At 40.0% G+C, this 13,238-nt stretch overlaps 1 protein-coding gene across 1 annotated transcript in view; it reads right to left on the reverse strand.

Annotated features, from left to right (window-relative positions):
- The window catches only part of ASZ1 (ankyrin repeat, SAM and basic leucine zipper domain containing 1), a 105,891-nt gene extending 93,731 nt beyond the window's left edge, over positions 1–12,160 (reverse strand). The window contains exons 1-4 of the mRNA XM_007954503.2: positions 12,056–12,160; positions 11,450–11,549; positions 8,351–8,473; positions 3,858–3,969 (exon numbers count right to left, since the gene is read on the reverse strand). Of these exons, the coding sequence (XP_007952694.1) occupies positions 3,858–3,969; positions 8,351–8,473; positions 11,450–11,549; positions 12,056–12,160 (440 nt within the window). The remainder of the gene's footprint in view (positions 1–3,857; positions 3,970–8,350; positions 8,474–11,449; positions 11,550–12,055) is intronic.
- Between the last annotated feature and the right edge of the window lie 1,078 nt (positions 12,161–13,238).

The raw sequence follows: 13,238 nt of genomic DNA on the forward strand, positions 1-13,238 counted from the left end.
GACCCAACTCACAGCAACCCCTCCTTGGATTTCCAAGGAGGTATTACTATGGAAATAGATTGCCCAACCTTCCTTCCGAGGAGTGGCTGGTGGGTTTGAACCACCAGTCTCCGGTTAGCACTCAAATCCCTTAGACACTATGCCATCAAAGCTCCCATTTTGAGCTTTACTAATTTATATTATCATTTTCTTAATTTCATTATAAATATACAAAGGAAAATAAAGATGGCAAGCCCATACCATGCACACTGCCCAGTTCCAGTTCAACTGAGTGCAGGCCACCTTGTTTTCAGGCCCAAACATGATTGAGATGAATTAATCAGTAAGAGTTTTCTGTTTATATACATCCCTGTGGACATTTTAAGTCAAAATACTCACCTACCTATTATAATTTAGGGAAAGGGCAGGGGGGAAGTATAAAAACGTGTACTAAACTACAAAGCTGTTTAAATGGGCTTGTGTTGAAAAAAACTATAAATACAGATAGAACAGATGAGGAACAGAATACATTCCAATGTGGATCTTGTTCAGATTAAACTGTTGTAAATGTTTTTGCCAAACCGGTGCTATAGCATCTACCACTACCAACTGCTCTGATAAGATCACAAACATAGAATAAAATACAAAATCATAAAAATAGACCGCTTTCTGGTCTGAGAGAGACTGGCAGAACCCCAAAGACTACGGCCCTTAGACACCCTTCAAACCTGGAACTGAATCCACTCCCAGAGGTCACCTTTCAGCCAAACTATAGATGGAAAGTGAACAATAACACTTTTAAGGAACGTGCTCTTCAGAACAATCGACCGTATGAGACCAAAAGGGCAGCACCTGCACCCACAGAAGTTCAGAAGGGATGAAGGGGTTGGAAAAAGGGGCAAATACATACAGGGAATCCAGGGAGGAAGCGAGAAGAGTGCGATTACACTGCGGGGATAGCAACTAATTCAAAACAAAATGTGTATAAATTGTTGAATGGGAAACTTACCTGCCCTGTAAACTTTCACCCAAACCACAATAAAATGTTCAAAAAAATAACCACCACACACATATACAAAACACAAACAAGACCTCTGGTACATCAAAAGCATTTAAATACGTGAATCTCAATTTTCTGACCAGTAAAATTAACATGGTACTATCTACCATTTAGTTGTAAGGGTTAAACAACATATTTGACAGCAACTGATACAGTGCCTGGGACACAGCAAATATTCAGTACTTGTATCATTTAGGAAAAAAACTTAAAAAAACAAACTTAACCCCAGAAACAAACTCTAAAGCCAAAATAAACTAGTATTAAACTCTCTTACTCACTACACAATGTGCCCTACGCTAAGTACTGTCATTAGCAGGATCCAAGAGAAACAAACCTAAGATGTGATTTGGTCTAGAAAGTTAATTTTTAAATGACTTTCAAGGTAACATAGTATATACAGGGTTTGGTGCTATCCACAGTTTCAGGCATCTATTGGGGGTTTTGGAACATAGCCCCTGTAGATAACAAGGTACTACTGTATATACTAACATGGAAAGCTGTCCGTGAAATATTAAGCCAATGCTATTTCCAAAGATCAGCGAGACACAAGAAGTTTACATAGAAAACAAAGAATGGCAGTATTAAAGGAAGATACATAAGTAAATAAACATTTTCAAAATTTTGAAGATAGTGCTTTCCAGTTCTAATAATGGTAAGGCAGGTAATTTGAGCCAAATGTGTGAAGACATATAAAAAACTGGGAGAAATTTTTGAAAATTTTCTTAAAAACTGAAGAATTAAGATACAGAGGAACAACATAACCAAAATTTAGAAGGCAAAAACCCAGAGAAGTAAACTCAGTGCTTATACTTACTTTTTCCTTGAGGGATTTGCCAATCCTGAAGTACCCAATAGGAAAATAAACTGTGACTTTCCAGGCCTTGAACATTAAGGAATAAAAGTCAAAGGCCTGGGCCTATACAAATAAAGAGCATCATAACCCATAGTTAAGACACATTAAGATGGGACCCAAAGGGCTGTATCTTCAGGGAAAGATGAACCAGAAGTAAACTAGTTCTTACAGCTCAGGTTTACATCACCAAGATGGTCCAGGGACCCCAACCCTTGAACTTAGAAGAAATGAGTTCTGCACGGAAGGTGCCCCACACACACCTGTTAGAAATACACAAAAATCCTCTGTGGTGGATTAACCTTGGCCTTATTATCCCTCCAGGTAAGTTTTTTAATCTAATGATTAGCACTTAGTCATGAGTGAGAACTATGAGAAACTACTGCTACCAGAAACAAACCCTCGAAGATTTCAGATACTGCAACTGTTCTACCAAGACTGTTTATTGTATTAAAGAAGCTTTCAATTTAAAGCTTGAAAATATTCCAAGGATTGAGAAGCTATAAAAAGTAACACTGCTAACATAAAAAAATCATTCAGAATTCTAGAAATCATTAAAAAATAACAACACTGAAACCTTAACTGATGAATTTAACCATATGTTAGATACAGCTGCAGTGAGAATGTTACAAATCAAAACCACAGAATGTTTGGAAGTTTACTTCAACAGTATGTCCTAAATCCCAGGTATAACCAGATCTCAAAATTGTAACTGCCCAGGCATGATATCCAACATAACAGAATAGAAGTTCCTGTGAATTGATTTGTTAAAAATCTGCAGCATTTTTTACAACTTTTTTTTTATCTTTATCTGTTAAATCCTGAGTAGCTCCTCTATGAGCCTTGACATTTCTCACACTAGTAAGAGTTTCGCAACCTTGGCACTACTGACAACCTGGGGTGGGTAAGTCTTGGTTGTGGAGACTGACCTGTACACGGTAGGATATTTAGCAGCATCTCTGGCCTCTAACCACTAGAAGCCAGGAACATTCCCCAGATATGACAACAAAAAATCTCTCCAAACACTTTTAAGTATCACCTGGGAAGCAAAACAGACCTTGGTCGAGGACCACTTTACTAGATCAAAATCTCTGTATCTCAAAAAAGATCTGGGAATAATCTAAAGCTGTCTAGTACCTTCCAAGGCTACTGTCCAGTACCATAAGAACTAACCAAATCGAAAAACCTTGGGCGGCAATTACAGTTACTTACATATATATAAGACAACAGGATCTATTAATAATATTTGAATGAGAGAATTATGAATGAAAAAGTCTATTCATGTTATACCTACTTCTACTGAATGGGCAACTGCCTTCAATTTGAAGATTAAATAGAGCAAAAAGATTTAATAGGAAGATGTAGCCAGGTAAGAAGGAAGTCAATGTGATGAAAAATGTGAGCAATCTAATTTATTTTTATTATTACTGACATTTCACAAATGGTATCACTAATTAAGTTATGAAATCTTAGGAAAATGGAAATATTTCTACTTACTATTTTGGAATTCTTAGTATTTGTGTAAAACTATTTATTGGTAAATGTTTTACAGAGAGACACTACATTAAAATGCTTTACTACAATAGCTCAATAATTATATTGAGTATATGATGCAGAGGAAATTAAACAGTTCATTGTCCTCCTTTCCTTCTCATTCCAAATTCTTATGCCATTCCTCTAAAAATTAAAAGGTGAAAACCTATCTTCCTTTCCTTTACATTTCAAATATTTATGACATTCCTCTAAAAATTAAAAGGTAAAAGACTGCTTTATGATATGCCATTCCTTTGATAATCTTACACAACTTGAATCATGGCCTATGACGTATTTACATTCATCAACAATTTGGTCAAATAAATATACATTGTTCATGATTTTTATAAAGAAATGTACCATGCTAGCCAATGTTTAACTGGCTAATAATAAGAAGTACCTTCAATACTTCTGAACGAATAGTAAAGTTCTTACCTACAAGCAACATTTGGGTCAGCGTTTCTTGAAAGCAGGAGCTCTACACACTTCAAGACCTGTTCCTGTGAGCCACGAGCAGAACACGCAGTTATCAAAACAGTCTGTTTATCTGCAGTGAACAAAAAGGCGAGAGGAAAAAACCGGACATCAAGGAGTACACATCAAGGAGTACATCTGATCAGCTTTTACCATTTGAAACATTCTAAATCATTACTGCACTCCTAAAATTCTACAACCAAAGTTCCCACTCTTAGCAGATAATGTTATGTCTTCCTTCACCAAGAAAATGAGATCAAGTATAAATACCTCTTCCCTTTAATTTCCAAAGTACCTATATCTACAATTCGTTTCTTAACTTCCTATTCAGGCCTCATTCTACCACTTATGCCATTGATCCCATTTCTTTAAGAGAAAAAGAGTGCAACAAAGAGCATGGGCTCTGTAAAGTACACAGGGATACCTCAGAGATAACTCGGGTTTGGTTCCAGATCACTGCAATAAAGCAAATATCACAATAAAGCAAGTCACACAAATTTTTTGGTCTCCAAAACCCCAAAATACAAACCCACTGCCACAGAGCTGATTCCAACTCACAGTACCCCTAGAGGACAGAGTAGAACTGCCCCACAGGGTTTTCAAGGCTGTAATCTCTACAGATGCAGACTGCCTTATCTTTATGTTTACACTATAGTCTATTTACCTGTGTAATTAAAAAAACCTTAAAATATTCTGAGAATTAACCAAATGTGACAGAGACACAAAGTGAACACATGCTGTTGGAAAAATGGTGCTGATACACTTGCTTGATGCAAGGCTGCCATGACCTTCAATTAGCGAAAATCGCAGTATCTGCTAAGTACAACAAAATGAAGTATGCCTGCACTGCCAGGATTCAGTGTTAGGTTGATTAAAATTTGCATTGTTGAACTCATCCTTAGAAAAAAAATGATCTATATTCTCTAGTTTCACTTCTTTACTTCCCATTCATTCCACAACTCACTGAAATTTGGTTTATGCCCAAATCACCCTATTGAAACTGATCTAACTATCCTGTACATTGGTTTCTTTTCAGTCCTTTTCCTACTTGATCTCTCTGAACACACGTTTTTTCCTAAAACTCTCTTGGCTCTTATGGCATCAGCAGAGATTATACTAGATTCAAAAAACAAGAACTTCTCAAACAGGAAGCAAGGAATTCAAAATAGGTCACAACCATGGTTTAGATTAATGGTTCAATAATGATGAAACAAGAAGATAAAGATTCTGTCATCTCTGCCACTAATAAACTGTGACTCCAGTGATGCCTTTTTATGTTAGTTCTAATTTATAAGGAGCACAGGTGGTATAGTGGTTAAGGCATTTGACTGCTAACCAAAAGGTCAATGGTTTGAACCCACCTGTCCTCCTCACCAAATGGAGCTATTAAGGGATTTATGAAAGATTGAATGTGATTGTGCTATGAAAAATATCTGGTGCTTTTTATATATAACTGTAACTGATTACAAGAAGTAAAAACAAAACTACTAAAAATGTGAATTTTTTGAGGATATCATCTTATTTTTCAAAAATTTCCTTTTTTTGAAATTGTTTGTCTCAATCCATCTTGTTGTGGGCCTTCCCCTTTCTCATTGACGACCCACTTTACTAAGCATGATCTCCAGGGGATGGTTACTTCTGACAACATGACCAAAGCAGGTGAGACGAAGTTTGACCCTTCTCGCTTCCAAGGAGCATTCTGGCTGTACTTTTTCCAGGATACATTTGTTAGTTCTTTTAGCAGTCCATGGTACTTTCAGTATTCTACGTCAACAACACAACTCAAAAGCATCAACTCTTCTTCAGTGTTCCTTAGTCACTGTCCAGTTCTCATATGCGAAAGAGGCAAACGAAAATACCATGGCTTGGGATAGGTAAACCTTAGCCTTCAAGGACACATCTTTGCTCTTTGGCACTTGAAAGAGGTCTTTTGCAGCACATTTGCCCAATGTAATAAGTCGTCTGATGTCATGACTGCTGCTTCCGTTGGTGTTGATTGGAGAATCAAGTACTATGAAGTCTTTGACAACTTTAACCTTTTCTCCGTTTACCGTGATGCTGCTTATGGGTCCAGTTGTGAGGAATTTTGTTTTCTTATATTGAGGTGTCATCCACACTGCAAACTATAGTCTTCAATGTTCATCAGTAAGTGCTTCAAGTTGTCCTCACTTTCAGCAAGCAAAGTTGTGTCTTCTGCAAATCACAGGTTGTTAATGAGTCTTCTTCCAATCCTGATGCCACTTTCTTCTTTATATAGTCCAGCTTCTTGGATTATTTGCTCAGCATACAGATTGAGTAAGTATGGTGAAAGGATACAACCCTGATGCACTCCCTTCTTGATTTTAAACCATCCAGTATCCCCTTGTTCTGTTCGAATGACAGCATCTTGGTCTATGTACAGGCTCCTCAGGAGTACAATCAAGTATTATGGAACTCCCATTCTTCTCAATGTTATCCACAATTTTTTATGATCCACACAATTGATTGCTTTTGCGTAGTCAATAAAACACAAGTATAAAAACACCAGTATTCTTTGTTTTGAGCCAAGATCCATCTGACATCAGGAAAGTTACCCCTCATTCCACATCCTCTTCTGTATCCAGCTTGCATTTCTGGAAGCTCTCTGTCAATATACTGCTGCAACCATTTTTGAATTATCTTCAGTAAGATTTTACTTGCATGTGATGTTAATGATATTGTTTGATAATTTCAGTAAGATTTTACTTGCATGTGATATTAATGATATTGTTTGATAATTTCCACATTTTGTGGGATCACCTTACTTTGAAATGGGTACAAATATGGATCTCTTCCAGTCAGTTGGCCAGGTAGCTGTCTTCCAAATCTCTTGGCATCACCAAGTGAGTGCTTCCAGTGTGGCATCCATTTGTTGAAACATCTCAATGGGTATTATGTCAATTCCTGGAGACTTGTTTTTTGCCAATTCTTTCAGTGCAGCTTCAACTTCTTCCTTCAGTACTATGGTAGTTAAAGTTGTATGTCAACTTTGTTGGGCCTGGTTGAGTGGCTGGGCAGCTGATGGTAGTTATTCCCCATGATGAGACTGGCAATCAGCTCCATGGTGGGATCTACCACAAGAAGCTGAGTAGCTAGCTGCTTTAGGGATGTGGTCCACTTTCCGTATATAAGCAGCAGCTTTGGGAATGGTCTCTAGCCCGTGGCATGCTTGAACCCTGCATGTAGCTGTGTCGTTGTTCAGCAACTTGCCATGCTCTGCCGACCTTGGGACTTTCAAAGGACTTGAATTAATGGCCAGCCGTGTGGTTTGGTAACATTGGGACTGTGTCTCTTTTTACTTGTCAGCCTTGGGCTTGTCATTCTCAGTAGCCAGCACATGTCTAAGTGAAGAAACGCCTCTAGCTTCTAGTGGGCCAGGAGCAGGAGGCAGAGCTGAAGCCCAAGGTTGAGGGGCTTTCACCCAGCCCCTAGAGTCTGGCACTTTGAACTCAGACTTAAAGCCTCCAAACCGTGAGAATAAACTCCTGTTTGTTCAAGCATCCCATTTGTGGTATATTCTTGTCAGAGTGGCTCTAGGTAACCAAAACAAGTACCATCGGTTCTTGATCATATGCCACCTCCTGAAACAGAAGAACACTGACCAATTCTTTTTGGTACAATGACTCTATGTATTCCTTTCATCTTCTTTTGATGTTTCCTGCATCATTCAAGGTTTTGTCCATGCATGCTTTGCTCCCTGCCATGCAGTCAGATCCAACTCATAGCGACCCTTCCTTGGGTTTCTGAAGTGGTATCGCTACAGAAGTAGATTGCCCAATCTTCCTTCTGAGGAGCGGCTGGTGGGTTTGAACTGACAACCTTCTGGTTAGCAGTCAAATACCTCAGGCAGTATGCCACCAGAACTCCTGTTTTCCCCATAGAATCTTTCAACACTGCCACTCAAGGCTTAAATTCTTTTTTCAGTTCTTTCAGCTTCAGAAATGCCGAGCTTGTTCTTCCCTGGAGTTTTCTAACTCCAGGTCTTTGTACGTTTCATTATAATAATTGGCTTTGTCAATTAACTAGAAATAGTTCTTGGTAAGTTGCCACTGAGTCAATTCTGATACACAGGGCCCCCATTTGTGCAGAGAAGAAGTGCTCCATAGTTTTCCCAGGCTGCCCTTTCAGAAACAGATCACCCAAAGTGTCTTCTGAGGCACCTCTGTGTAGGTTAGAACTTGTTAACCTTTTGGCTAGCAGTTGAGCACAGAAGTTAAAGGTATGTAACATAATCAGAATATAGCTGGAATACGCTTCTTTGAGGAAAAAAGTTTTTCTAACTATGGCTTCTAATTTGATTCTACATGTTATCTATAAAAAATAACAAATAGGATTTTTTTAAAAAAAACTAATTTCTTTAACTTTGTATAATAGTTTCTTGGGAGTCAAGAAAATCACAGTAAACATAATCAGTTAAGTTACTGCAAACATCTTACCCTTTTCAAAGCTTGCATTAGCTCCTCTGTCCAAAAGGACCCGGACCAGCTCTATGTTGGCAACACTAGTAGCATACATAAGGGGTGTCCATCCATACCGAAAGTTGGAATCTACACTAATGCCTGTCAACATAAAAACAAACATTTAACACCTCCTTCAAAAAAATCACTGTCACCATAATGTTTAAAGTACTGGACATAGTGACTCTTAAGGATTGAACTGTGTCCCCAAAAAAGATAAGTTAAAGTCCTAATCCCTGTACCTGTGAAGGTAACTTGCTTGGAGAAATAGGGTTTTTCTTTTATCAGTTAAATTAAAGGAGGTCATAAGGGAATAGAGTAGGTCTTAATTCTAATCCCTTCTAAAACAAAGAAACCAAACTCATTTGCTGTTGAGTCAATTCTAACTCATAGCAACCCCATGTGTTACAGAATAGATCTGCTCCATAGGGTTTTCTTGGCTGTTATTTTTATGAAAACAAGACTGTTAGGCCTTTCTTCTGCAGCAATGTTGCTGGGTGGGTTTGAATCTCCACACTTTAGGTTAGTTAACTCGCTGCCATCAAGTCAATTTTGACTCACAGAGATCCCACAGTACTAACTAGAACTTCCCCATTGGGTTTCTGAGGCTAAAAATCCTCACAAGTGGACCAATAAGCATCCGCACAATAAATGGAGAAAAGACTGAAGTTGTCAAAGATTTAATATTACTTGGTTCCACAATCAACACCAATGGAAGCAGTGGTCAAGAAATCAGATGACATATTGTACTGGGCAAATCTGCTGCAAAGATCTCTTTAAATTGCTGAAGAGCAAAGATGTCTCTTTGAAGACTAACGTACCCCTAACCCAAGCCAACGAGATGGATTGACACGGAGGTTGCAATGATGGGCTCAGGTATAGCAGGGATTATGGGGCTGGCGCGGGATCGGACAGTGTTTCGTTCTGCTGTGCATGGGGTCGCTATGAGTTGGAAACGACTCGACGGCACTTAACAACAACAACAACCACCACCCAAGCCATGGTGTTTTTAATTACCTCATATGCTTGTGAAAGCTGGATAATGAATAAGGAAGACCAAAGAAGAGTTGATGCTTTTGAGTCAGGGTGTTGGTGAAGAATACTGAAAGTACCATGGACTGCCAGAAGAATTAACAAATCTGTCCTGAAGGAATGCGGCCACAATGCTCCTTGGAAGCAAGAATGGCCAGACTTCATCTCACCTACTTTGGTCATGTTGTCAGAAGGGACCATTCCCTGAAGAAGGATATAGTGCTGGATAAAGTGGAGGGTCAAGGAAAAAGCGGAAGGCCCTCAATGAGATGGACTTGACACAGTGGCTGCAATGATGGGCTCAGGTATAGCAAGGTTTGAACCACCAGCATTCTGATTAGCAGTCAGTGCCTTAAGCTCTACGCTACCAGAGCTCCCATGTTTTATCATATACTACATAAACTATAACATGTTTTTACACGCTACATTTTTTATCTTTAGGGAAGGTGGGATAAGTTTCAGACAGATAGAAAGTTTTTTTAAGTACATTATCCCTGGGCAACATCATATATGTTTATGGTTGCAAATATCACATATTTGAGGAAAAGACTCCCTTAATTTCCTTCCCTACGGAAAACTTAGGAGCTCTGGTAGCATAGTGCCTAAGGCACTTGACTGCTAACTAGAAAGCTGGTGGTTCAAACCCACCAGCCACTCCTCGGAAAGAAGGTTGGGCAATCTACTTCCACAGTGATACTGCCTCAGAAACCCAAAGAGTGGTTGGTATGAGTCAGATTCAACTTGACGGCACTTAACAACAACAACAATGCAAAACTTATTCATAGGTGTCTGGCAAAACATAAGGCTAAAAGATGGGTTAAGGTGAAGTTATGAAAACTCTGTTAAGAAATGTAGACCATACTGCGTGAGCATGAGAGCAACATCATTGTATCTGTATTATAAACACTGTTCAGAGTGGGACAGCAGGTGGGGAGACTACTTATGAGTAGGAACAAAAGTAAGATATCTTTCTACTTACACCCATAAATTTATTAGTGTCCTTTTAAAAGTGAGCTTTATTTTATTTGAAATTAAAAACAAATATCAAAAGTTGACTAAATACCTACTTTGTAGTATGCTCTATTCAAGAAACTGGAAAACCCAATGACTGTCCATCAATCTATCAAGTCCTAATCTTTTAAGAGGAGCTCTGGTAGCATAGTGGCTAAGGCACTTGACTGCTAACCAGAAGGCTGGCGGTTCAAACCCACCAGCCACTCCTCAGAAGGAAGGTTGGGCATTCCTACTTCCGTAGTGATACTGCCTCGGAAACCCAAGGAGGGGTCGCTGAGTCGGGGCCGACTCGATGGCAAACAACAACAACAACAACAATCTTTTAAGAGCCTCCATTATGTATGTTGTACCTATTTCCAGTACTCCAAAGACAACTCTTTGTTTTTCTAAAAGAAATTTCGGCCTATTCCACCCCATCCAACATTAAGCACACTCCTGCATATGTTCATAGTAAGTATTCAGAACTTATTCAAAGTCACATAGCTCCTTCTCAGATAAGAATAACAGCTAAGAATGAAACAATTCTTAAAGAACATATAATAGTACAAAAAAAAAAAAGAAACAAGAAAACCCAAAACCCACAGTTGCCCAGTAGATTCCAACTCACAGTAGGTCCATGTGTTGCAGAGTGGACCAGAACGGTCTTACAAGGTACCTCCTGGGTGGGCTGGAACCATCAACCTTCGAGTAACTCAAGTGCTTAACTGTTTGTGCCACCCAGGCACTCCATAGTGATATCACAGTAAGTAAATACTGAGAAAATTAGAGCTATGAGGCTGAGGAAGGGTTAGTCAGAATATGCCTCCTGAAGAAGGTAGAAGAATGGATGGAAGGTAATTAGGGTAGCATTCCAAATTTGAGAAGAGAAGGAAGAAGTAAGGCAGACAAGAGCTCAGAGTCAAGAATAAGACATAAGGCACATCTGATACATGCTTCCATTTGAAAAACAACATAAGCCGATTAAAATGAGGAATCCTTGTGAACTTAGAACACTGGGTACAGCTGAAACTAACTTATGCCCCTATCTCTCACCAGAATCTAGGAGCTCCTCAACCAACGAAATATCTCCTGTGGTCAACGCTTTCTTAAATATTTCATTCTTTTCTTCAGCGGGTAACGGCCTTGTTAATTTCTAAAGAAGCAGAAAGTTTAAAAGAAATTCTTGTTACTGTATTTTCATTTTCACTGCATCGGGAAACAATAATCAACAACGTTTGGTTAAGTACATAACTCTTTTTCTTTTTTTGCTAGCAAAGTATGCAAAGAATTTACGCCTAAAATAATTTTTACAGGGAACGGGCAATGACGGGTCCAAAGCCCGCTGAAAAGCGCCACGAAAGGCTTAAGCTCTCCACCTGGGCAGGCGAGGCCTGGAAACGCCAGCTCCGCTTCCCACCCACCAACCTAATAGCGGGGCAGGACAGAAATGTGCTTCTGTACTGGAAGCGCATTTGGCCGAAACCACAGTTCAGGAACACGAGGAAAATTCTGAGTGTCTGCTGGGGGTCCAAACGCTCATTATTTGCGCGGATAAAGATTTGGGCAACACAGGGGTGGAAGTAAGCAGTTTCACACAGGCCACGCCGTTGAGGGTTAAGAAAGGGTGACCCCAGGTGTAGCCAAGTCCTCCCACGCTACCTGAGATGCCCGGTCGAGATACCCAATCTCCCAGCCGTCATCCTCACTCTCGCTACTCTCGCCTCCACCGGCCACTGCCAGGCCGCGCACGGTGCCCGCCGCCATGCCTGCCCGCTGCTCCATAACGCACAGCGTCGCGTCGCGCCGCACGACGGCACGACGGCAGCTTTTGGCGCCTGCGCACGGGAGGCAGTGCATAAAGATGCGCGGGAAGTCACGACGGGTGCGCACCTGTTCCTCCTGCGCAGGCGCGTGGCCGGCGTGAGTCTCTTAATCTTTGCGCTGTTTGCCCAAACTCTGGGGATTAGGGAATTAGACTGCCCTGGCTGGCGGGGCAGGTGCTTCTAGTGCTTCCAGCCTACTGGCTTGTATATCCAAATCTTTTCAGGGACTTCTCTTTTCAGGCTATTTGGTTGATGAGGTTTTTGCTGTACAAGGAATGCTCCACTTGTTGCAGGAACAAAATAGAACTTGATGTCTGTAAGGCTAGACTCCATCTCCTCCCCTCACTAAGTCCTCTATCAAACATATTTCACCTTGGAGAAGGACTCCTCTCCTTACGCTCTAAAATAAGAATACTTCCCTAAAAAGCACCGCCAATACCTTCAAGAAGCCATTAGACAAAAGGCAACCAATAAAGGAGCCAGGAAATTAGTTATCAGAAGAAGAGTTGAGAGAAAACAACAGCCCAAAGAGTTCTTGCTTTAAATACTGTACGTTCCCGGATGGAACTTTAGATTTATCAACTTAAGACCATCAAAAGCCTTTCCTTTTAGGAAGAGGAGAAAATCATTCATGAAAGAGCAAAAATGAACACATATATGTTCATAGCAGCATTATTCATAATAGCCTATAACTAGAAATAACGTAATGTCTATCAACCGATGAATGGATAAACAAAATGTGGTATATTCATTCCTTATATATTAGTCAGCAGGAACTCTGGTAGCATAGTGCCTAAGGCATTTGACTGCTAACCAGAAGGCTGGCAGTTCAAACCCACCAGCCACTGCTGGGAAGGAAGATTTGGCAATCTACTTCCGTTATGACACCACCTCGGAAACCCAAGGAGGGGTTGCAATGAGTCCAATCTGACTCAATGGCAGTGAGTTTTATATTATTCAGTGTTCATCACATTGTAGCGTGTATCAGTACTTCATTCTACTGTATGCTAGCTAAATAA

The sequence above is a fragment of the Orycteropus afer genome, unplaced genomic scaffold (genome assembly GCF_000298275.1).
Source record: "Orycteropus afer afer isolate SDZICR_OR568_19922 unplaced genomic scaffold, OryAfe1.0 scaffold00462, whole genome shotgun sequence".
Taxonomy (NCBI): domain Eukaryota; kingdom Metazoa; phylum Chordata; class Mammalia; order Tubulidentata; family Orycteropodidae; genus Orycteropus; species Orycteropus afer.